Below are 26535 nucleotides of genomic sequence, written 5' to 3' on the forward strand. Positions count from 1 at the left end.
AGAAATTATATAATTTGTGACCTTTTTTGCCTGGCTTCTTTTACTTAGCATATTGTTTTCAAGGTTCATTCATGTTATAGTATGTATGAGTACTTCACTCACTTTTAATGTCTGAATAGTACTCCACTTGCGGGAATATTCTCAAATTCAAAACTTTTTGTGCACCCAACATGATGCTCAAAGGAAATTCTCATTGGAGCATTCTGGATTTGGGATTTCAGATTTCCAGATTAGGGATGCTTAACCGGTAAGTATAATATAATATAAACATTCCAAAATCTGATATACTTCTGGTCCCAAGCGTTTCAGATAAGGAATACTCAACCTATACTATATTTGATTGACCTATTTGTCAGAGCATATGAATTCTTTCTACCTTTTGACTGTTGTGAGTAGTGCTGCTATGAACATTTATGTGCAGGTTTTTGCTTGAACATCTGTTTTCAATTTGGGGGTATATTCCTAGGAGTATAATTGCTAGGTCATATGGTAGCTATATCTAAGATTTTGAGAAACTGTCAAACTGTTCTTCACAGCATTTACATTATTTTATACTTCTAACAGTAATGTATAAAGTGGGTTTCAGTATCTCCAGATCCTCACCAACAGTTATTATTTTTCTTTCATTCTTCTTTGATCATGTTCTAATAGGTCCATTATTGGAAGTATGGTTATATGTCTAACTATTTCTGTAGAACTGTCTATATTTCTCCCTTCAGTTATGTAAATTTTTGTTTCCTATGTTTGTGGGCTCTGTTGCTAGGTTCATGTATGTTTACAATTTTTATATCTTCTAGATGGATTGACTCCTTTACCTTTACCTTAACTCCTTTATAATGTCCTTCTTTGTCTCCTGTAACAATATTTAATTTAAAGTCTGTTTTGTCTGATTTTATAACAGCTACCCCTACTTTGTTTTGGTTTTGTCTTTGGGTTCAAATGAGTCTCTTTTAGATTATATATTATTGTATCCTGTTTTATAAGATCCATTCTGTCAGTCTTTTTTGTTTTTAATTCATTTTTATTGAGACAGAGTCTCACTCTCGTTGCAGCCTCCCACTCCCAGGTTCAAGCAATTCTTGTGCCTCAGCCTCCTAAGTAGCTGGGATTACAGGCATCTGCTACTGCACCTGGCTAGTTTTGGTATCTTTAGTAGAGACAGGGTTTCACCATGATGGCCACACTGGTGTCAAACTCCTGGCCTCAAGTGATCTGCATGTGCCACTGCACCTGGCTAATTTTTGTATTTTTAGTAGAGACGGGGTTTTACCATGATGGCCACACTGGTTTCAAACCCCTGGCCTCAAGTGATCTGCCTGCCTTGGTCCCCCAGAGTGCTGTGATTACTGGTGTGTGCCTCCACATCTGACCAGTGTTTGCTGTTTAATTTAATAGTTTAAGACAATTATCCAGGTAAGGTTGCATGCACCTGTAGTCCCAGCTACTTGGGAGGCAGAGGCAGGAGAATTGCATGAGCCCAGGAGTTTGAGGCTACAGTGAGTCGTGATTCCACCACTGCACTCCAGCCTGGGTGACACAGCAAGACTCTGCCTCTAAGAAAGAAAGAAAGAGAGAGAAACATTTAAAGTAATTACCAATAGGATGTAATAATCCTGGTGGTAACTACTGAGAGGTAGGTTAAATTTAATAGGTTTATAGCACAGTCCCCCACAAAACTGCCATCACTTCATAAGCAAGTAGCAAACTTAGAGTTTCCAAGGCTGCATGCACTCCTGACCAACTGTCTACAGATTCCAGGATTTCTAGTAGCATCTCAGCTCAGTAATTTGCAGGAACAAATCATAGAACTCAGGGAAGCACTATACTTAGGATTACATTTTTATTATAAAGGATACAAATTAGGACCTTCATGGCTCACTGCAGCGAAAAGAAAATAAAGGGGGAGTTCTGAGAGGATCTCAAACATAAACCTTATATGTCCTTAGGATGTATCACCCTCCTAACACATCAATGTCTGTCACCAACCAGGAAGTTCACTTGAGCATTGGGTGTGCAGAATTTTCATTGGGGCCTTGTTACATACGTGTGATTGAGTGAATCATTGGCCACATGATTGAATTCAATCTCTAGCCTTGTGCCCCTCCCTAGGTCAGGAGGTCAGGCTGATACGTGGCTCACAGCCTCAACATCCTAAAGATATGATCATTCTTTCTGGCATGGCCAGCCCCTATCCTGAAACTGACTAGAGGCCCACCATGAGTCACCTTATCAGGTGTGGTCTGAGGTATCCACTATGAATAACAAAGGCACGCCTATCACTGGGGGGAATTCCAAAGGTTTAGACTTAGAAGCTGTCTTCCAGAAACCAGGGACAAAAACCAGCCAAATTATTATACAACAAAAGGGCTTATTTCTGTCATTTTGCGGGTTTTTTTTTTTTTTATAGAAGTGTTTATCTTTTTTTCTCTGAGTTCTAGTACTACCTTCTTTTGGTTTTGATTGAATTTTTCTACTCTGTTTTTATTTACTTATTTTTGAGACAGGATCTCTCTCTGTTGCCCAGGCTGGAGTACAGTGGTATGATCATAGCTCACTGTAACCTCAGACATCTGGGCTCAAGCAGTCATCCTGCCTCAACGTCCTGAGTAGCTAGGAGTACAGGAACGTGCCACCACACCTAGCTAATTTTTAGTTTTTTGCCAGCAGTGGGGTCTCACTGTGTTGCTCAGGCTAGTCTCAAACTCCCGGCCTCAAGCCATCTTCCCACCTCAGACTCCCAAAGTGTTGGGATTACAGGCGTGAGTCACTATGCCCAGCCTTTGCTCTTACTTTTCTTATTCCTTTCTTGCTCCCTTTATGAGATAGATAGATACATATATTCTCCCACCTCAGCCTCCCTAATAGCTGGGAGTACAGGTGCCCACCACCATACTCAGCTTATTTTATTTTTTTTGTAGAGACAGGGTTTCTCTGTGTTGCCCAGGCTGGTCTTCAAATCCTGGGCTCAAGCAGTCTGTCCATCTTGGCCTCCCAAAGTGCTAGGATTACAGGCATGAGCTACTTAGGCCTGGTCTTTCACTAAATCTTGAACTCCTCACAACCACTCACCTTACTTCCTCCGTAGTGTTGCCTTTTCCAGAATGGTCATATAGTTGGAATCTTACAGTATGTAGCCTTTTCACATTGGTTTCTTTCACTTAGTAATATGCATTTAAGTTTCCTCCATGTCTTTCCATGGTTTGATAGCTCATTTTTGGTTTTGTGCTGAATAATACTGTATTGTGTGGATGTACCATAATTTATTTATTCATTCATTTACTGAAGGACTTCTTGGTTGCTTCCAGGTTTTGGCAGTTATGTATAAAGCTGTTATAAACATCCATGTTCAGGTTTATTATTTTCTTAGTGATTACCCCAGTGATTATAACTAATGTCCTAAATTTATTATAATCTTATCTTTAGTAGCTTACAAAACTCTTTGACTGTGCCCTTGTTTTATTGTCACAAACTCTCTTTATGCACCATATACCGATTAACATAGGCTATAAATATTGTTTTATGCATTAGTCTTTTAAATCATAAAGGAAACAAAAAGAAGAGTTACTTAAAATACAGAAATACTGGCTTCTGGCCAGGCGCGGTGGCTCACGCCTGTAATCCCAGCACTTTGGGAGGCCGAGGCGGGTGGATCACGAGGTCAGGAGATCTAGACCATCCTGGCTAACACGGTGAAACCCCGTCTCTACTAAAGATACAAAAAAAAGTTAGCCGGGCGTGGTGGCAGGCCCCTGTAGTCCCAGCTACTCAGGAGGCTGAGGCAGGAGAATGACCTGAACCTGGGAGGTGGAGCTGGCAGCGAGCCGACATCGTGCCACTGCACTCCAGCCTGGGCGGCAGAGCGAGACTCCGTCTCAAAAAAAAAAAAGAAATACTGGCCTCTGTATTTACTTATGTAGTTAATTTTACCTGCATTTGTCTTCCTTTCTCCCTCCCTCCCCTCCCTCCCTCCGCCTTCCGCCCTCCCCTCCTTCCCCCCCCTTTCCCCTCCTTCCCTCCTTCCCCTCCCTGCCCTCCCTGACACCCCCCCCACCCTGCTCCCTGCCTGTCACCTCCCCCATCCTTCATTTCAATCTAAAAGACTTCTTTGGCATTTCTTATGGGCGGGTCTCCTAGTGTCTACCTCCCTTAGCTTTTGTCATCTAGGAATCTTTATTTTCTTTTTTGAATGATAGTTTGCTATATATATAGAATTCTTGGCTGGCAATTTTTTTTTTCCAGCACTTAAAAAAATGTCCAACTGGGCACAGTGGCTCACACCTATAATCTCAGCACTTCAGGAGGCGGAGACGGGTGGATCACTTGAGGTCAGGAGTTTGAGACCAGCCCGGACAGCATGGTGATACCCCATCTATACTAAGAATACAAAAATTAGCCAGGCATGATGGCACATGCCTGTAATCCCAGTAACTCAGGAGGCTGAGGCAGGAGAATCACTTGAACCCAGGAGGCGGAGGTTGCAGTGAGCTGAGATCATGCCACTGCACTCCAGCCTGGGTGACAGAGTAAGACTCGGTCTTAAAAAAAAAAAAAAAGTCCTCCTGCCTCCTCCAGGCCTTTATGCTTTGTGATGAGAAATCCACTGTTAATGTTACTGAGGATCCCTTTTAATTGATGAGTTATTTTTGTCCTATTGCTTTCAAGATTTTCTTTGTCTTTTCACAGTTTAATTATAATGTGTCTCAGAGTGTATCTTTTTGAATTTATTTTACTTATATTCTTTGAGCTTGATGCGTAGGTTCTTGTCTTTCATCAGATTTGGGAAGTTTCCAATCGTTTCTTCAAATGTTCTTCTCCTTCTGAGACTTTGATTTTTGCCTACATTGGTGTGCTTTATGGTATTTCTCTTAAGACTCTGATTTTCTTCATTATTTTTTCTTTCTGCTCTTAAGACTAGACAAGTTCAATTGATCTACCTTCAAGCTGGCTCACTTTTTCTTCTGCCTGCTCAAATCTTGTATTGAACCTCTCTAGCAAATTTTTTCATATTTGTTATACTTTTCAATTCCAGAATTTCTGTTTGGTTCTTTTTTATAACTTTTTTTATCTGTATTGATGTTCTCTATTTGTTGACACATCACTTTTCTTGTTTCCTCTAGACATTTGTCCATGGTTTCTTTTAGATTTTTGAGCATCTTAATTTAGTAAGTCCAACATGTCTTGACTTCCCCAGGGTCAGTTTCCGTTAATTTCTTTTTTCTGTGAACTGACCGTATTCTGTTACTGTGCTTGCTTCATAATTCAAGTACTTCCTTTCCTTAGTGTACTTACTCACAAATCAGATTCTACTCTTTCCAAATATTTCATTTTTCTGCTATATGTTGAATGTAGTTGTTTGCCTAGTAACTTTTATAATCTGTTTAGTAGAGACTATTCTTTCTCATGTATTACCCCTGAGGTGTCTATTTCATTAATATATTGTAAACCAAAATAAAATTCTAAGCCACCCAACCAAATGAATGGACCCCTCCTCTCAGCCAGTGGCATTCTAAAGTAAACGTGAAACACTAGTTCAGGTCGTGCTGGGAACGGGTGGTTTGGACATGCCTCATTATGCCTTCCTCTCTTTGGAATTCAGGCACTGCAGACCAGCATTAACATCAAAACAGAGACCTTAAGACTGACTGAACAAACTCTTTCAGTAGATAAGAAACATTTACAGTCTCTTCTTTCTGAAGCCTGCTATCTGGAGGTTTCATCTACAAAATGAGAACCTGGGTCTCTACAACCCCTTAACAGCACTCTTACAATACTCGCTTGTATTGATTCCAGGTCTTTAGATAAACTCTGTCTACCAGTTGCCAATCAGAAGATCTTTGAATCCACCTGTGACCTGAAAATCCCTACTTCGAGTTGTCCATCTTTTCTGGACCCAACTAATGTACATTTTACATGTGTTGATAGATGGCTTATGTCTCCCTAAAATGTACAAAACCAAGCTGTAACCCGACCACCTTGGGCACGTGTTGTCAGAACCTCCTGAGGCTGTGTCATGTATGTCCTTAATCTTGGCAAAATAAACTTCTAAATTGAGACCTGTCTCAGATACTTTTTGGTTTACTATATAGTGGTCATCTGGTGTTTCAACAGACATTTCCTTTAATTCCTGAGGAAGAAAAGATTGCCCAGTCTTTGCAGCTGGGGCCCTGTGCTTGAGCACTCACCCAGACACTTTACAACTCTGCATTTGCTTTGTGCAGAGCTTGAGAGTCAACCATAGGTGAGAGCTTAGGGTGTTCTCAGCTCTCTTCCAAGGATGCCTCTTGCTTGCACCTAGCCTTCTAGTTTCCCAATAATAATGTAGAAGCATTGCAAAGTCTTTTATTCTCCAAAGCATTTCCTCTGCTAGCTTTTCCTCCCAGTTTCTTTGGCTTTTCTGTTGTTTACCCCAACTGATCCACTTTTTCCTTAGTTTGCAGAGACTGGTTCATTTGCCTTCCATTGTTTTTGACAGATGCCCTCCACTTAGCTGTTCTCTGCCTTCAAAGATTTTCTTTTCTTTTTTTTTTTTTTTTTTGAGACGGAGTCTCGCTGTGTTGCCCAGGCTGGAGTGCAGTGGCGTGATCTCCGCTCACTGCAAGCTCCGCCTCCTGGATTCACGCCATTCTCCTGCCTCAGCCTTCTGAGTAGCTGGGACTACAGGTGCCCACCACCACGCCTGGCTAATTTTTTGTATTTTTAGTAGAGACAGTGGGGGGGGTTTCACCATGTTAGCCAGGATGGTCTCGATCTCCTGACCTCGTGATCCGCCCGCCTTGGTCTCCCGAAGTGCTGGGATTACAGGCATGAGCCACCACGCCCAGCCAAAGATTTTCTAGTTACGTGAAGTAATGGCAAGCTGTTGGTGTTAGTATTTTAGGGAGCTCTCAGACAGGTCAAAGCAGGTGACCACAATTATTTGAGAAAAAGATCTTCTCTGCTCCCTCCTTACAGCAGGCTGCCATCTTCAATACTGCCCCGAAGGTATTGGGAGTTAAGGGAGGGATGAGGCAAAGGTAAGTGAAAACTCCACAGAGCTCTCCGGAGTGTCCCTTGCTTTTTGGATTTTGATTAAATATTTGCTTATTTTTAGTAAACCTTTGAATGTTTTCCAGAGTCCTGATAAACTCAATTCTGAAAGTTTCTGTGAGTTTCTTTTTCTATTTCTGTGAAGAGACTGTCTTCGTACTTTTTTTTTAGGGTTCATTACATGTATCTTTTTAAAAAACAACTTCACAAGGTCAGATTTATTAAAGGAATATACTTTATTCTGCAATTATGTCCATCCTAAATACTAGATACTATGTGATCTGATCTGTACCACATGAGGACTTTCTTACTCCATCATTTTCTCTGACATCACCTACAAAGGCTTCTTTTTTATGAACCATGTGAGTATGACATTTTTGTTACACAGACTTTCCAGAATCCTTTAATTTTCTTATGAATATTAATGCCAACAAACCTTAAAATTTTTGAGGTTATGAAAGTGTTCTTCAATATTGCATAGCATACTATCACATTCTGGTTGTTAAGAGTATCAGTAATCAGTTTTATTCTGTGTCAAACTTATACATCAAAACATGAAGGACAAATTTACAGTTAAACTTCGCTGTTGCCACTAATTAGGATCAGTCTAAATGTGCAGTTCACAAATTGACTGCTTAAATCTGAGGCAACCTGGGATACCAAAGTGAATTCACAGGGCCACATCAGGATATTTTGTTTTTGAGGGATGCACAGCATTATCTGCACTTCCTATAGTCACCATTCAGACTGCTAGCTCAAGGTAGTTACAGTTTCAGGGTTAGGTGGAGCTACATTCCTTTCAGTGATGTTGTGTATTTATGAAACTGGGTTTTCCTCAATTGCTGTGATTTTAGTTTTTTTAAAGTGCTGTGTGAAATCAGTGTGGTCGTTTCCAAACTGATTCCAAAGCTTTAGAAGTTATACAGTGCCCAAAAGGAAGTAATCTTGCTTAAGAATGAAATGAAAATACTTTTTCTTTTTAGTTATATGTATTTTTTTTCAAATAGCTATTAATTTGTTAGGAAAGCAATCATATCCTGTGTTTGGACCTAACTGTTTAATAAACAGAACTATTAGATATATCTTTTGGCTTAGGGACACAGTTAAAAAATAGTTTAATAAAACAGGGCACCATGAACTGAGAAAGCTTGGGAACCTCTGATCTAATTCTTTCATATTGATAACTATTTATCTTTCCAGTCATATCTGTGTAACTCCTATCATGAATCTTCTGTCACAAACTGGTTTGTGCCCAGTGCCTCCCCTACCCTGCTTAAATGTCTTTGCCTTAGTATTCATCTTCTTATATGTATTTTTAAATCAAAACTGGAATATAGACCTGTAAAGAACAAAGACCTTGTCATCTACCTACATTTAATCCTAGCCTCCAGCGCAGGATATTTGATACATTCAACAAGTACTTGGTAAATAGTATCTGACAATTAGGCAGGGACTGTACTTCAGGCAAGGACTGTACTTCAGGCAAGGACTGTACTTACTGTCTACTAAGTTTCACCACTTTTTGGCTCAGTGCTGAACACATTGTTGATACTCAAGCATTTCTGAATGATCCATTGATTAAAATATGGTTGTCAAATATTTTGAAATTAACAATATTTCTAGAAAAGTAATAAAATCACATTTTAGAAACTCAGCTGATAATGACTGGAAATTTTTTTCCTTTTCTATTCTAGTCTCCTGTTCCCTCTTTTCAATTCCTTCTTCCCCTGTTCCTCATTCCATTACTGAACTTTACTCAAAGTTGTATAAGTCACCAACCTAAAAAGAAGTATCTTACAATTCTTAAGACATTTTTAAAAAATTCTTTAAGCTCCTACTGGACCATAAACTAAGTTTTCAGTAACTAGGGAGAGAAATAGTACTGACATTAATAGAAGACTACACATTGACGAAAGATGAACATGGATGAATAGTAAGAGCATTTGCTGTTCTGAAATTTTCACTGCATGCTATTATTTGTGGTTCGTCTCATACTCCGGTTTCTTTTGTGGTTGTATGATTATACTACTGAAATTTGCCAATTTGTTGCTACTTTGAATAAGGTATAATTTTTTTGTTGTTGTTTTCTCTCCACGTTTTGAGAAATTTACTAGTTTTTTATAAGAGGATATTTCTGCAGAATTAAAAACAGTTGCCTAATCATACCACGATGAAATACTGAATTAATGAAATAGGTATAAAATAGTTTTCCAGACAGTTGAAAGAAATTTTTTAAAGCATTTACTTGTTCTAATGCAATTCATGGTTATTACTTCTGAATACCAACATTTACTTCTTGGATTTGCTTGTTTTAAAAATTTCATATTGTGCTTTGTGAATGTAGTTTTAAGCTATTTCTAATGTGTTTATATGTAATTGCGTCACCTCATAAAGAAACTTCTAGATATTTAATAAAGAACTCCCTCTAGATTTTTTTTCCTAAATGAAAGCAGGTGTTGAGCATTGTCATGTTCTGATGTATTGAAATTACTAAAATATTTAATAAGCTACCATAGTTTGAAGTAGTAGCCAGATGTTTTCAGTTTCCCCAGGATGCATTTTACAGCTGAGCATTTACAGTGGAAGTTAGCTAAATTTGCCAGTTTAACAACAACAAAACAAATAAGAAACACAACAAATTTTTTGAACTCAAAATGATATACTTAATGTGTTATCTCTGTACAGTAAGATAAGATTTCCACAGTCTAGCAAAACATTATTGACACTCCACCTCCCAACGTTAATAGCCTTATTGAGGTATAGTTTACATACCATAGAATTCACTCATTTTAAACATACACAGTATGATTTTTTTAGTAAATGTATATGCCTATTTCACCATCATCAGTAATCCAGTTTTTAGGGCAGTTTTATTGAGGAATAATTGACATACAAAAACTCTACATATGTTAAGTGTATGGTCTTGCTTTCATTGTTTTGCATGAGAGATCTCCTGCCATCTTAATCTTTGTTCCTCTCTACGTAACATGTTTTTTTCTGGCTACTTTTAGTGTTTCTTGTTCACTACTCGTTTTGAGAAATTGGATTATGGTGTGCTTTAGTGTGGCTTGTTTCTGTTTCTTTTGTTTAGTGTTCGTTGAACTTCCTGGATACTTCTTGAGTTTATAGTTTTCATCAAATGTGGAGAATTCATGGCCATTTTTTTTTCCTAATACATTTTGTGTCTCCAATTCTTTCTGTTCTCTCTTAATGAGGAATTTCAGTTACACATATATGGCCACTTGAAGTTAAACTCACAGTTAATATATGCACTGTTCTTTTTTTATTCTCAGGTCTTTTTTTAGTGTCTTCTATTTTTGATCATTTCTTTGCTATGTCTTCAAGGACACTAGTCTTTTCTTTTGCAATGTTTAATCTGCCTGCAGTCCCATCCAATGTATTTTTTTTTTTTTTAATCTCAGATATTGCCATTTTTTAATCACTAGAAATTTGGTTTAGGTCTTTTTCATTTCTTCCATGTGTCTGTGCCACATTTTCAGTAGATTGACTGTTTTGATGTCCTTGCCTTCTAACCCTAACATTTATGTCAGTTAATAAGCCACTAAGCTTGTAATAATTTGTAACGCAACCATAGAAAACAAATACACCTGGTAGTCTTTGAGTAGATGGCAGACATTGTGAATTTCACCTTGTTGGATGCTGAATATTTTTGTATTTCTATAAATATTCTTGAGCTTTGTTCTAGGACACAGTTACTTGGAAACAATATGGCCCTTTTGGGTACTGCTTTTAAGATTTGTTATGTGAAACAAGCATCATCTAGTTTAGGGGTAATTATTCTCTACTGCTGGGGCAAGACGCTTCTGGATATTTTCTTCAGTGCCTCATGAATTGAGATTTTCAAGCCTGGCTGGTGGTAACAAACACTATTCCTACCTATATGCACTGAGTATTGTTCTTTCTAACTTTTTCAGTGGGTTCTTTCCCCTGCCTCAGATATTTTCTTCATAGGCAGGTGCTGATTAGTACTTTGATGAATTCTTGAAAACCCTCTGACCATCTCAGGAGTTCTTTCTATGAACAGCTTTAACTGCCTTGTGAACTGTAGCTGCTTTGGTTTCCTTGTACTCTCATTTCTGTCTCTTCAGCTTGGCTCCGCCTGAGTTTCCCCCTCCCTGCACTGTGTCCTAGAAACTCTTAAGACAGTAAGCTGGAGCAATCTTAGGGCTTATCTCATTTGTTTCCCATCTCTCAGGGATCACTGTTCTTCATTGCCTGATGTCCAGTGTCTTTAACCTTTTTTTCATATATTTTGTCTGATTTTTTTTTTTGGTAGTTTGAATTGGGAAGCTTTGTTTGTTACTACTTGGATAGAAATATATAAGGACTTCAGTGTTACTAAAAACAATTTAACTTTAACTAAAATTAAGTAGTTATTTAAATTAATGGGACAACTTTTACCAGAAATATTCCTCCTAAAATGTTTTTCATTGTACAGTATCTAAAATGTTAATACGGAAACATTATTTAAATTCTAGTATACTATGTCTAGCCCAAATAATGACAAAGCCATATATCCAGAGGACCTAACTCATAGTTCTTTATTTTCATTTTGAACACCTTTAGTATTTATTTACCTAAATAAATTGAAGTTATTTTATGTTTAATTACAAGCCATAATTTTTTGGCTAATTAAACTAACAGAGTGGAAAGATAATGTCATTTTACATCAAATAGAACACAAATGTATTTAGTTATACAAAAACCCTGTAAAGTTCTTTTCTGTGTTAACTACATAACTATTAAACATAGTTGCTATTCACATAGTGAGACTTCCTTATTTCCAATTTTCATGTGCCATTTTAATGGCATATTATTTAGCTTCATGTTTCTCCTCCCATACCTCTATGAACATAGTTTATGTAACTTTTGTTTTATGCCCTATAGGCGGACAACTTTTGGGAGATGCTGTTCCTTTTTTTTTGGAGACAGAGTCTTGGTGGAATGCAGTGGCGCAATCTCGGCTCACTGCAACCTCTGCCTCTTGGGTTCAGGCAATTCTTGTGCCCCAGCCTCCCGGGTAGCTGGGACTACAGGCACACACCACCTCGCTTAGCTAATTTTTGTATTTTTAGTAGAGACAGGGTCTTACCATGTTGCCCAGGCTGGTCTCAAACTCCTAAATTCAGGCAATCCACCCAAAGTGCTAGGATTACGGGCGAGAGAGCTACCGTGCCCAGCCAGGAGGTGCTGTTCTTTTCTATGAAATTTCTTATAGTTGTCTAAAGAATTTGTAATGGTTTCTCTAACTAAAATAGGAAAGATGATAGCTACCTCACAGATCCTCTGGGAAAAGAGTTTTTGTTACCAGATTTTTTTTTTTCTTTTTTTGAATAGGTAACAGATTTAGATTAAGGATTCCATAGATTAAGGATTGATGTTCTTATTTGATATTTATGTTTGCCAACAGGTAGTTTGGAAGTTCGTCTCATGGGCTGCCAAGATATCCTAGAGAATGTCCCTGGACGGTCAAAAGCAACATCAGTTGCACTGCCTGGTTGGAGTCCAAGTGAAACCAGATCATCTTTCATGAGCAGAACGAGTAAAAGTAAAAGTGGAAGTAGTCGAAATCTTCTAAAAACCGATGACTTGTCCAGTTCAGTAACCAGATTTTTAAAAATCATGTAACAAACTAAAGTGCTTATACAAGGGATTTATGAAGTGTTCAAGTTGGACAAAACACTTTAAAATTATGGTTTTTATAATTTAATTTAAAAATATTAAAACCTGTGATGTCAGGAAACAAAAAGGCAACAAATTCTATTTTGTTGAAGATACATTAGAAAACCGAATGACAAATAACATTAGTTCTTTTGGAAGAATGAAATATTGAGCATCACTCTTATGCCAAACTGAAGGTATACAGAAGCTATGAGACTGGTCCTTCTTGTAGAATCGTATCTTGATTCTTTTATTTTTCTTTATTTTTTGAGACAGCGTTTTGCTCTGTTGCCCAGGCTGGGTGCAGTGGTGCAATCATGTCTCACTGCAGCCTCAACCTCCTGGGTTTAAGTGATCCTCCTACCTCAGCATCCTAAGTAGCTCGGACTATAGGCATGTGCCATCATGCCTGGCTAATTTTTTTTTCTAGAGACAGGGTCTCACTATGTTGCCCAGGCTGGTCTCGAACTCAGGGGCTCTAGCTGTCCTTCCACCTCAGCCTCCTAAAGTGCTGGGATTATAGGTGTGAGCCACCATCTCCAGCCTTGATTCTTTTAATGATTTAGTGACACTTTAATAGTAACATTGAAATTTTGGTAATCTAACCGCTGATCCAGATGTGTTTACTGAGATAGTAGCCTGGTAGTCCACTGAGATGGGGGATGGTAGGGGTTGGTTTGAGGAGAGTAAAATGCAAGAGGTTTGGAAAGCACTGGGGAGAAATCCTGAAGTATAAGCATTAACTATATGTAGATGTATAACTGGGGGGAAAAGCATGTGACAGTTCAACCTACCGTAGAATACAAAAGTGAATTTGCCAGTGCTTTCCTGTGTAGAGAGAGAGGCTTTAAGAAAAATAAGAAAATAATTGTTTAAGGAAACAAGCTCTATAAATACCAGATATAGAAAGAAAAACTGATTGATATTCACACAAACACAGTGTGGCAAACAACTACTATTTATCTGTTCTTTCAGTCACATGCCAATGTAAACAAAAGAGATAGCAGTCACTATTTGTGTTTTTGTCAGACAATTTGGGAGTGTCTAGTAGGAGCGTATGTATATGTAAAACTAGCCATTTAAGATTCAAAAGTTTTAATATTGATTATGAAAAACTTTATTTTCAAAGGGTCTTAAGACTTTTATTGCTAATTAAACAGCAGTACTTGTTTTTTATAAAGGTTTAAAGTTTTTAAGCAAGTTTGTAAATTTTAATTACAGATGATGTCTGTGCTGTTTTGAAGCTCGATAATACTGTGGTTGGCCAAACTAGCTGGAAACCCATTTCCAATCAGTCATGGGACCAAAAGTTTACACTGGAACTGGACAGGGTAAGAGGACTAACATTTTACTTGAATTTTAATTATAATTCATTTTAAAGTGTTATATTTTTTAGAAGGCTTCAACAAGTTGTATTCTTAACAAGAATAAAAATAGAACTGAGATTTTTTTTTTACATTTCTTATTCAATGAGTTATACATAAATCTACCTTAATATAGAGATGAATATCAGATTGCTGTAGGATCTTTCCATTTGTGTAGTAATTTGAAAATGTTTCATTCGTAGCAAACTTAAAGATCAGTAAGGTGTAATATTGAAGCATATTGGTGATCTTAATGCGCTAACAACTAAGGCGATTCTTCTGGCTCACCATGTGTAGATTATCTTATTCGAGCTATATTTGAAATGAGCTATTAGGCTTGGTCACCCAGCCTTCTGTGTGTTTGTGTCTTTCAAGAATAATTTGAATAGCTAGAATTCAGTCTGTGGCCATAGAACCCAACAGAAGTTAACTTGGACCACAGTAGATTTAAATCCATAGTGATAACTTTTAGATTCAAATCCATTCATTGGGTTGTGAGAGGAAAATATTAAAACGTAATCGTAATTTTATCTAAAAACTAAGAAAGATACTAAACTTTTTTATTATTTGGTATTTAGGTTGATGGTACATATGTTACTCTAAAAATTAATTATGTTAATGAAAGCAGATTTACAGTGCTTAACTATGTGTGCTGTCAAAATGTTTTGGTGATTACTGTTCTAAGCCTCTACTTTTAAAACTGGGAAAGCATTCAATTTTAATTCTTTCCCAATTTTAAAAGTAGAGGCTAGAACAGTAATCACCAAAACGTTTTTAAAGCATTCAATGTTTTGCAATCTCTAAAGTGGAGGTAAGAATGTAATACAGAACTGTTAGGATGAAAAACCGAGAGTAGTGTATGTAAAATATCTTGCATTGCCTGGTACATTTAAGCCATTCAGGGGTATTCTTTCTTTTAGCCTGGGGTTTGAAGTATGGCTATGAATTTGAATGTAATGAAAGGGGATTTGAGAATGGAGAACTAACTGGTTGAATGTCATTTCCTTTCATTTCGAGCCTATTTAAGGTAATTATCGAGTAATATCAAAATGAAACTAAGAATTGTTATTAGAGGGAAAATGGCTAGCTAGGAGATTTTTCTTATAACAAGGTTATTGTTAATAAAGTTTTATATTGAAAAGAGAAATTACAAGTAATTTAGAATCTTACCATTATTTTGTAGTTGAGGAAACCAAGATCCAGGTTAGTTACATACCAGTAAATTTCAGGACTGGTACTAGACCTTCAGTGTCTTAACTTTTACATGGATGCTCTTTTTCTCTCTGGTGATTTGAATGAGATAGAAAGATAACAGTAGCACAGAGGAGGAAACAGTAGAAGATGAAGAGTGCCTGGAAGAGATAATACGATTTTAAATTACCTAAACTACAAGCTTAGAAAAATAAAAGACTGCGATAACTGTTGTTTGTTCTTTACCTACCATTGTAATCTTCACCTAAAAATGTTTTTCGCCTCAATGGCATCAGGCATTTTTCCCACTTTGGAATAATGCTCCTTTTAAAACTTGGAAGACACTGTGCATGTTAAGCAGATCCTCTAGGTTCTTGATAGGCATTTTCTTATCCCTAATTTAATTATAAACTTTTCCTTGGCAGAGACAACATTCCCTATTAAAATAGCTCCTTCTGTTTACATAGTATATTTTACATTTTTATGTGCTTTCTATTCTTTTATCCCTTGTATTTATAGACCATTTATAAAAAAAGTTTATAAAAACATTTATAGATGGAAACATTTCAAGCGGCCTTAGTAAAAAAAAGAAGAAAAAATTTATAGAAAATGTTGCTTTAAACTGACATGTTTGTTTCCAGCATTTTGCCTTGTATGTCAACTTCGTCTTCTATGGCATTCCGGAACTAAGTTGTCTGTACTGTTTCATTTCAAGATAAAAAATTCATAGTTCTTTTTAGACTTGTAGGATAATTCTAGAAATGATCTAGAATGATCTAGAAAAATTCAAATTATGTTCTGTGGAGCTTCAGTGTTCTGCAGAATTGTCTCAGGACGCAACACAGTCTTTGTTGTTGTTGTTTTGGGATTTTATGTAAAATCTTATTTGGATTTTGCTATTAGAAAAAAGGTTTTTAAATTGTTGGTATAATTTAGCTCCATTTTACAAACTAAGGAAATTATGGCCCTCAGGCTAAATAACTAGCCTAGGGTATAATCCAGGATTTTTTTTTTTTTCTTTCTTGAGATGGAGTTTCGCTCTTGTTGCCCAGGCTGGAGTGCAATGGCGCAATCTCGGCTCATCGCAACCTCTGCCTCCCAGGTTCAAGCGATTCTCCTGCCTCAGCTTCCTGAGTAGCTGGGATTACAGGCATGCACCACCATGCCTGTCTAATTTTGTATTTTTTGTAGAGATGGGGGTTCTCCATGTTGGTCAGGCTGGTCTTGAACTCCCGACCGCAGGTGATCCGCCCACCTCAGCCTCCCAGAGTGCTGGGATTACACTCGTGGGCCACTGTGCCTGGCCTAATCCAGGCTTCTTAATGAAGTCTACTTACTACCAGCTCTGTGTTCTTTCTATTGTGTCGGGTTACTCTTTTATATTTTCTTGTAGCTATGCAATTTTTCATTTTTCCTGAATTCCCTCAGCCTTCTTGTTATAAAAAGCTTAATCAAGCTCCCATGAGAGATTGAAATAAAAGACAAAATGTTACACTAAGCCCTGTTAACTAACTCTTTCCCTTGCACCTTTCCTTTAGAATAACGTTACTAACATAGTAGTAGTAGTTCTTTATCAATATTAGAAACAGAGAAGAGCCCTGTCCTTAGAACCAAAGCTTAGAACAACTTTAACAGATTTCAGTGTTGTTAAAAGCAGAACTATAAAAAAATGTTGATGGATCACTGGGAAAGGAGGGAAAGAGAGTATTGAAGCAGTTAGGACAAGTAAAAAGGTGGTAGGATTCATGGATTGGGACTAACAGTGGGATTGTCATATCAGTGGATGTTGAAGTGTTAGAGAGAGTGAACTAGAATGTTAAGAGATAATGTTCAGAGAGAAGGATGCAGACAGTTGAGATTGTGAAAGGATTATAGTTACTGGTATGACAGTATGATGACAGGAGTGAAACGGCAAGGTGAGGTAAATCACAAGATTATAAGAAGCTAGCCGTGTGCAGTAGCTCATGCCTGTAATCCCAGCACTTTGGGGAGGCCGAAGCGAGCGGATCTCCTGAGTTCAGGAGTTCAAGACCAGCCTGACCAACATAGTGAAACCCTATCTCTATTAAAAATACAAAAATTAGCTGGGTGCAGTGGCAGACGCCTGTAATCCCAGCTACTTGGGAGGCTGAGGCTGAGGCTCTGCTTGAACCCCAGAGGCGGAGGTTGCAGTGAGCTGAGATCACGCCACTGCACTCCAGCCTGGGCGACAGAGCATGACTCCATCTCATAATAATAATAATAACAAAATAAGATTATAAGAACCCAAGAGACTTTTCATTTATTGGTTTCTAATTTTCAGAAATTTTTGACTCACACTACATGAAATAAGATTGGAATTTAACTTTTAAACCACCACACTCCTATTCTCATTCTCCCAGATAATTATGTTAAATCAGTAATCTAGTGTTTATTATGACTATAAATATTGTCCATAGATGAACCATGTTCTGTACGGTAATTATATTTCCTTTTTAATACTTTTTCCTCACCTTAGGGCCACTAAATACCTCTTTGTTTTGTTTTGCTTAGTTTTCTGCGTACCTATTATTTATCCCCAAAAGCTCCAGAAGGACTCTAAAACAACTATATGTAAGCAGGTATGCTTGGCTATCTATTAGTCCGCATTTCTTCCCCATTAGAGGCATCCTTTCTGGGGCCTTACATCTTTCTGCTCCAATTTATGTAGCTGCTACACAGCTTTCATCTTGAGACTTTATTTTACTATCATCTTGAGAATTCTCTTCTACATTGGATCATTTGAGTCTTGGATCACTCCATCTTCTTACTTTACCTCCTCATGCTGGTGAATCATATCCTTCATTTTCATGCTGAGAAAAGGGTGAATGAAATAAAGTTTTAGAGATGATATATGTCTGAAAATGTGTATATTCTACTATCATACTTGGAGTATAGAATTCTTTTAGGTTGGTGCAAAAGTAATAGCAGTTTTGCCATTACTTTTGATTGCAAAAAACTGTGATAACTTTTGCACCAACCTAATAGGTTGGAAATTACTTTCGTTAATTTTGAGTTGTGTAATTATTATTTAGCCTCAGTATTACAGTAGTCGAGAATTCTGTGTCTCCCTTGATTTTTTTTTTTAATTAATTTTTTTTGCATACAAAAACAATAAACATTTTCTAAAAATACATAAAAACAAAAAGATGCGTATCAAACATATTAGGAAGGTTGCACATGGGAAGTCAGGGAATAGAAATGGGGGTGGGAGTTAAAATAAATGAGAGAGGGACTTTATATGGATCAGTGATAATAACTCAATCCTCTATTTGACAAAGAAGAGGGAGAAGGAAGAGGAAGAAAAAGAAAGTGGGATAAAGGATCAGAAAGGGAGGAAAATAGAAAAAATTAGAGTATGACTCCAGGGTAGACCTGTTTTGTTGTCATTGAGTTGGTTGGTTGGTTTGTCTGTTGTATTCTTCATGTTTCGCCAAGTTGGCCAGACTGGTCTCGAACTCCTAGCCCGAAGTGATCAACCCGCCTCGCCCCCCAGAGTGCCGGGACCACATGCGTGAGCCACCACGTCCAGCCCCCACATTGCTTCTGGCCTCCGTGGTAGACCTCCCAGACGGAGCGGCCAGGCAGAGGAGCTCCTCACTTCTACCCAGACACGGGGCGGCCGGGCAGAGGGGCTCCTCACTTCCCAGACGGGGCGGCCAGGCAGAGACGCTCCTCACTTCTTCCCAGACGATAGGTGGCCGGGCAGAGGCGCTCCTCACTTCCCAGACGATGGGTGGCCGGGCAGAGGCGCTCCTCACTTCTTCCCGGATGGGGCGGCCGGGCAGAGGCGCTCCTCACTTCTTCCCGGATGGGGCGCCCGGGCAGAGGCGCTCCTCATTTCTTCCCAGACAGGGCGGCCGGGCAGAGGCGCTCCTCACTTCCCAGATAGGGTGGCCGGGCAGAGGCGCTCCTCACTTCCCAGACGATGGGTGGCCGGGCAGAGGCGCTCCTCACTTCCCAGACGATGGGTGGCCGGGCAGAGGCGCTCCTCACTTCCCAGACGGGGCGGCCGGGCAGAGGCGCTCCTCCCTTCCCAGATGGTGGGTGGCCGGGCAGAGGCGCTCCTCACTTCCCAGATGGTGGGTGGCCGGGCAGAGGCGCTCCTCACTTCCCAGATGGTGGGTGGCCGGGCAGAGGCGCTCCTCACTTCCCAGACGGGGCGGCCGGGCAGAGGCGCTCCTCACTTCCCAGACGGTGGGTGGCCGGGCAGAGGCGCTCCTCACTTCCCAGACGATGGGTGGCCGGGCAGAGGCGCTCCTCACTTCCCAGACGATGGGTGGCTGGGCAGAGGCACTCCTCACTTCCCAGACGGGGCGGCCGGGCAGAGGCGCTCCTCCCTTCCCAGACGGTGGGTGGCCGGGCAGAGGCGCTCCTCACTTCCCAGACGGTGGGTGGCCGGGCAGAGGCGCTCCTCACTTCCCAGACGGTGGGTGGCCGGGCAGAGGCGCTCCTCACTTCCCAGACGGTGGGTGGCCGGGCAGAGGCGCTCCTCACTTCCCAGACGGTTGGTGGCCGGGCAGAGGCGCTCCTCACTTCCCAGACGATCGGTGGCCGGGCAGAGGCGCTCCTCACTTCTTCCCGGATGGGGCGGCCGGGCAGAGGCGCTCCTCACTTCTTCCCGGACGGGGCGGCCGGGCAGAGGCGCTCCTCACTTCCCAGACGGGGCGGCCGGGCAGAGGCGCTCCTCACTTCTTCCCGGACGGGGCGCCCGGGCAGAGGCGCTCCTCATTTCTTCCCGGACGGGGCGGCCGGGCAGAGGCGCTCCTCACTTCCCAGACGGGGCGGCCGGGCAGAGGCGCTCCTCACTTCTTCCCGGACGGGGCGGCCGGGCAGAGGCGCTCCTCACTTCTTCCCGGACGGGGCGGCCGGGCAGAGGCGCTCCTCACTTCTTCCCGGACGGGGCGCCCGGGCAGAGGCGCTCCTCATTTCTTCCTGGACGGGGCGGCCGGGCAGAGGCGCTCCTCACTTCCCAGACAGGGCGGCCGGGCAGAGGCGCTCCTCACTTCTTCCCGGACGGGGCGGCCGGGCAGAGGCCCTCCTCACTTCTTCCCGGACGGGGCGGCCGGGCAGAGGCGCTCCTCACTTCTTCCCGGACGGGGCGGCCGGGCAGAGGCGCTCCTCACTTCTTCCCGGACGGGGCGGCCGGGCAGAGGCGCTCCTCACTTCTTCCTGGACGGGGCGCCCGGGCAGAGGCGTTCCTCACTTCTTCCCGGACGGGGTGGCCGGGCAGAGGCGCTGCTCACTTCCCAGACGAGGCGGCCGGGCAGAGGCGCTCCTCACTTCCCAGACGGGGCGGCCGGGCAGAGGCGCTCCTCACTTCCCAGACGATGGGTGGCTGGGCAGAGGCGCTCCTCACTTCCCAGACGGGGCGGCCGGGCAGAGGCGCTCCTCACTTCTTCCCGGACGGGGGCGGCCGGGCAGAGGCGCTCCTCACTTCTTCCCGGACGGGGCGGCCGGGCAGAGGCGCTCCTCACTTCTTCCCGGACGGGGCGGCCGGGCAGAGGCGCTCCTCACTTCCTCCCGGACGGGGCGGCCGGGCAGAGGCGCTCCTCACCTCCCAGGCGATGGGAGGCCGGGCAGAGGCGCTCCTCACTTCCCAGACGATGGGTGGCCGGGCAGAGGCGCTCCTCACTTCCCAGACGGGGCGGCCGGGCAGAGGCGCTCCTCACTTTCCAGACGGGGCGGCCGGGCAGAGGTGCTCCTCACCTCCCAGACGGGGCGGCCGGGCAGAGGCGCTCCCCACCTTCCAGATGGGGCGGCGGCCGGGCAGGGGCTGCAATCCCAGCACCCTGGCAGGCCAAGGCAGGCGGCCGGGGGGTAGAGGCTGTCGCGAGGCCAGACCACGCCACCGCACTCCAGCCCGGGCAACACCGAGCACTGGGTGAGCGAGACTCCGTCTGTAGTCCCAGTACCTCGGGAGGCTGAGGCGGGCAGAGCACTCGGCGTCAGGAGCTGGCGACCAGCGTGGCCAAGATGGCGAACGCGTGCCTGCATCCAAAGGAGAAAAGGCAGGCAGGGGTGGGGCGCGCCGGCAGTCCCAGGCAGTCCGCGGCGCGGGCAGCAGCAAGCCGAGTAGATTGTAGCCTGGGCCAGAGAGGGAAAGAAAGAAAGAGAGAAAGAGAGAAAGGGAGAAAGGGAGGAAGGGAGGAAGGGAGGAAGCTTGATTTTTAATATTTATTCATGATCTGTTAGATCTGCTAGATCTCTAAAAACTTTTTATCTTTTTTTCCCCGGGATTCTGAAATTTCACAATAGTGTGTCTTACTTGGGTATCTTTCATTCTTTTTGGTGGATATTGTGTGGCACTTTCAGTTTGAAAGCTTATTTGTTTCAGATCCAATAAATTTCCTTGACTTATTTATTTGATAATTTTCTCATGTCCATTTTTAGTGTTTTCTCTTGGTAGTTAAACCTCTTAGATTGATCCTGTGATTTTCTTTTGTCTGTGGTTTCTCTGTCTTTTTGTTCCACTTTCTAGGAAATCTTTACAACTGAAAAATTTACATTTGATGTCGTATTTTTAATTTTTAGAAGTTCATTTTTGTTGTTTAGTTTTTGAAAAACAACACCCTATTCTTTCATGGAGATAATATCTCTTAAAACTGAGAATATCAGTTTTAAATTTTCTTCTTGAATTGTCTCTACCACTTCTGAGGTCTCTTTTAAGATCTCTGTTTATCATATTGTATATTTGGGCAAAAAGTGTGGCCATCCATGGCTTTCTTAAGAATGAGACACTAAAGTAACCAATTTAAAGCTGTGTGTGGGCCAGGTGTGGTGGCTCACACCTGTAAACCCAGCACTTCGGGAGGCCGAAGTGGGCAGATCACTTGGTCAGGTGTTTGAGACCAGCCTGACCAACATGATGAAACCCTGTCTCTACTGAAAATCCAAAAGTTAGCCAGGCATGGTGGTGGGTACTTGTAATCCCAGCTAACCCAGGAGGCTGAGGCATGCGAATTGCTTGAACCCAGAAGGCAGAGGTTGCAGTGAGCTGAGATTGCACCACTGCACCGAGCAACAGAGTGAAACTCTGTTTCAAAAAAAAAAAAAAAAAAGCTGTGTGTGTGGAGTTGCCCAGGTTTTGAACTAGTTGAGAGAAACAAAGAAATGACTAATGGAAAATAAAATATCATCCATATTACTGAAAAAATAAGCTGTTTTTTGAGAGTATGGTTGGGTATGCAGCAAGAGTGGGGTTATGTCCACTCTCTTAGATCACTGTAGGCCCCGATCTATGTAAAATTTAAAGCATGGAGGAAAAGAGCAAACTACTTCGATTGAACAGCCTGGCTTTCAACAGAAAAGAAGGAATGGGCTATGTTCCTCATGTCCAGTTTGTCTTCCAGAGTCTCCTATCAGATAACAGATTCTGAGGTTTGAATAAGAATATTGAGGTAAAGACCTATCTAGATATTTAGGGAAAATGAGGTAATTATTTCTCATAGCAACCATGGCAGTGAGAAAGATGCTTTCTCCCTAGAAAAGGATGAAAATGCATGCAGCCACCACGCCTGGTCACAAATTTTTTAATGGGGAGTAAAGCACTATAATATAGCAGAACAAGAGTAGGAATACAGAGATACTTTTAATTTTTTACATGTTATAAACTGACATTGGGAATATTGTATAATCTGAGATACTGTTTTTTAACTTGTAGCAAAGCTATAACACTTACCTTTTTTACCCCTCCTTTGCTGCTTCCAGATTCCACAGCTGTTAAAAATAACATGTCGGCCGGGTGTGTTGGCTCACGCCTGTAATCCCAGCACTTTGGGAGGCCGAGGCGGGTGGATCACCTGAGGTTGGGAGTTCAAGACCAGCCTGACCAATATGGAGAAACCCCGTCTCTACTAAAAATACAAAATTCGCTGGGCATGGTGGCGCATGCCTGTAACCCAGCTACTCGGGAGGCTGAGGCAGGAGAATCACTTGAACCTGGGAGGCAGAGGTTGCGGTGAGCCAAGATCGTGCCACTGGACTCCAGCCTGGGCAGAGTGAGACTCTGTCTCAAAAAAAAAATAAATAAATAAATAACATGTCATATATTCCTCTGGAGCTATATGACTTCTTTGAGACTGTGAGCTGTATAGTTGACCCTTGAGCAACGCAGGGGCTAGGGAGCACAAGCCCACATTTCCAACCCATGTACTCAAAAATCCACATGACACTTTTGACTCCCCCGGAACTTAAATACTAATAGTCTACTGTGGACCAGAAGCCTTATTGATAACATAGACAGTCTATTTTGCAAAAAACATAAGGTTTTTGTGCCTGCTGGCTTAGCCACAGCAGCAGCTTCAGAAATTTCCTTTTCTTCTTTTACAATGGTTCTTATTCTGGATTCATTTATATTGAAATGGCAGAAGCTACAACTGCAAACCTCAATATATAGGATACATATCAAGCAATTCAGCTTCTTCTTGTAATGTCATGATTTTTTTCCCCCTTCTTGGGAGCACTTCCAGCATCACTAGTGGTACTTTGTAAGAGTTCCATAGTATTATTCAGGGTTTATGGTATTGCATTAAATACAGAGAAAAATATGCAAGAACTGAGGCAGATCACTTTTACTGCCATATGCAATTTACTGGAGAGATGAACTGCTCAGGCAGAAATAATTAGATTTACATAGTGTTTTAAATGGATACTGTTGACACTTGAGCTCACCATAAGAGCATTAGGAGGTGGCTACAAAATTATTACAGTAGTACAGTACTACAGTTAATTTTATGCAGTTACGATTTTATATTGCATCTTGATGTTGGTTTATATTTCTCTTGACTATGGTCTGTAAGTTTGTGTGTAAGTTTGATAAATTTTAACTTTTTGTAATAGATTTGTATATTTTATGGTAGTGAATGATAAAATAGACTAGTATCTACATATATGCATTCATGCCATATCTTTGTTGTAATGTTTTTGATATTTCTATGCTATGTGATTCATCTGCAGGTTTTTCAAACTGTTGCACATTTCCAAAAAAGGTTCCAGTATATTTATGGGAAAAAAATCCACATATAAGTCAACCTGTACATTTCAAACTTGTATTGTTCATAGGTCAACAGTATAGAATTGCCTACTTTTTTTTACTTTTTTGTTTCTGTTATTTCTTGAACATCAGGTACTCTCTGATATTCATTAAGGATGACTTTTATTCTTCCTTCCAACATTTGCCATCATTATGAGGGATTTAAAATATCTGCCTACAGTTGTCCCTTGGTATCCATGGGGAATGATTTCAGGACTCTCTCTCCCCGTACCAAAATCCATGGATGCTCAAGTCCTTTATATAAAATGGTGTATTTGCATATAACCCACACACATCCTCCTGTGTACTTTAAATCATCTCTAATTATAATACCCAGTGCAATGTAAATGCTATATAAATTGTTATACTGTATTGTTTAGGGAATATTAACAAGAAAAAAAAAATCTACATATTCAGTACAAATACAACTATCCTTTTATTCCCCAAATATTTTCAGTCGTGGTTGGTTTAATCCACAGATAAGGAACGCACAGATACAGAGGGTGGACTGTGCATGTAAACAACCCACATAATATACCACTATTTAAACTTCTTTGAACTCCTGAACTTTAGTATACCTTTACTCCTTTGTCATTTTAAATGAATTGTGCTACACAAATTGAAATCTTAAATTTGATATACCTATTGGGCACAGTGGCTCATGCCTGTAATCCCAGCACTTTGGGAGGCTGAGGCGGGCAGATCACCTGAGGTTGGGAGTTCAAGACCAGCCTGACGAACATGGAGAAACCCCATGTCTACTAAAAATACAGAATTAGCCAGGCGTGGTGGCACATACCTATAGTCCCAGCTACTTGGGAGGCTGAGGCAGGAGAATCACTTGAACCTGAGAGGTGGAGGTTGCCGTGAGCCGAGATCATGCCATTGCACTCCAGCCTGGGCAACAAGAGCGAAATTCTGTCTCCCAAAAAAAAAAAATCTATATGCCAACCTTTCACCAATTCTCTTCTTCTCCTGAATGATAAACTACATAAAGCACCTAGAATAATTAGCCAAGTGTGGGACACAAGCCTGTAGTCCGAGCTACTGGGGAGACTGAGGCAAGATTACTTGAGCCCAGGAGTTGAATACAGCAGTGAGCTGAGATCGTGCCACTGCATTCCAGGGCAACAGAGTGAAACCCTTTCATTAATTAGCTAATTAATTAATTAATTAATGCACCTAGGATAATACCTTGTACATAATGGTATTCAGTAAATGATAGCTCTTGTTACTGTTTTTTCTTCTAGCTCTTTTCTTTATTATCACAAAGCTAGATATTTGATCAAATATTTCCATTTCCTTGATTCTATCAGCCCCTTCCAAGCTTAATTTTCTTCTCTATTTACCCTAAAACCAATGTTACTTTGAAGCATTTCTTTACTGATACCACCACAGCATCCTTTGACCTTATCTTTATACCTACCTGTTGTGGAAACTCCCAATAGCAAATCATTTCTATTCTGCTTCTCTGCTCTATATCCTGAATGCTGCTTCTCTGCTCTATATCCTAAATGATCACATTTACTACTGTGAATTTTAGTTTTCAATCTTAGCTAGGCTTGTAAAAGTTATCCCACATTTTACATTTTTATTTCATTACCAGCAACTTTTCTTTTGCCTGTCTCTTCAAGTCTTCTACCCCACGTCAGACTCCTTTGCTTTTGTTTTATAGATTAGATTTAAGACCATTAGACCTCAGCTTTCTCCTATCACCTGCTAATTTTTTTGTATCTTCCTCCTTGGTTTCAGAGAACGAAGTCTCTCTCTTTCCTGTTTAGAGTCTATGATCATTCAAGTTGCCCTCTAGTTTCCATTCTTTCTAGTCTCCTATAGCCTTGTTTCATAAGTTAGCCCTATTAGCACCTATATTTTTAACCACTTCTTTCTTCTGATACCTTATTCTTATTGGATATACTCACATTTCTCCCACTAAAAATTTTTGTTTTGCTTCGTCCTAGCTCTATTGATAGGTCTTTCTTTCACAGACAAGATTCTTGAAAAATAAGTTGTGTTCAGAATCTGTTCTTCCTCACCCTCCCATATGTTAAACTGAAGTTTCTACTGCCATTATAGATTCTGAACAAAAAACCTTATGTATAGTGTCTAATTTAATCCTCACAATAATCTTATGATATACATACAATTATTTCTATTTTAGAGAGTACTGAGGTTCCAAGAGTTTAAGTTACTTTTCTCAGGCCACACAGCTAGAAAGTG

At 40.9% G+C, this 26535-nt stretch overlaps 1 protein-coding gene across 4 annotated transcripts in view; it reads left to right on the forward strand.

Annotated features, from left to right (window-relative positions):
- The window catches only part of PKN2 (protein kinase N2), a 150814-nt gene that overhangs the window by 83537 nt on the left and 40742 nt on the right, over positions 1–26535 (forward strand). For 3 of the 4 annotated variants that reach the window (XR_010117462.1, XM_063625329.1, XM_063625331.1), the window contains exons 7-8: positions 12458–12643; positions 13930–14039. Coding sequence is in view for 3 of the 4 variants with exons in the window: in XM_063625329.1 (XP_063481399.1) it covers positions 12458–12643; positions 13930–14039 (296 nt within the window). In the remaining variant the exon portion in view is untranslated. The remainder of the gene's footprint in view (positions 1–12457; positions 12644–13929; positions 14040–26535) is intronic. The other variant, XM_063625330.1, reaches the window with a different exon arrangement.

The sequence above is a fragment of the Symphalangus syndactylus genome, chromosome 12 (assembly GCF_028878055.3).
Source record: "Symphalangus syndactylus isolate Jambi chromosome 12, NHGRI_mSymSyn1-v2.1_pri, whole genome shotgun sequence".
NCBI classification, from domain to species: domain Eukaryota; kingdom Metazoa; phylum Chordata; class Mammalia; order Primates; family Hylobatidae; genus Symphalangus; species Symphalangus syndactylus.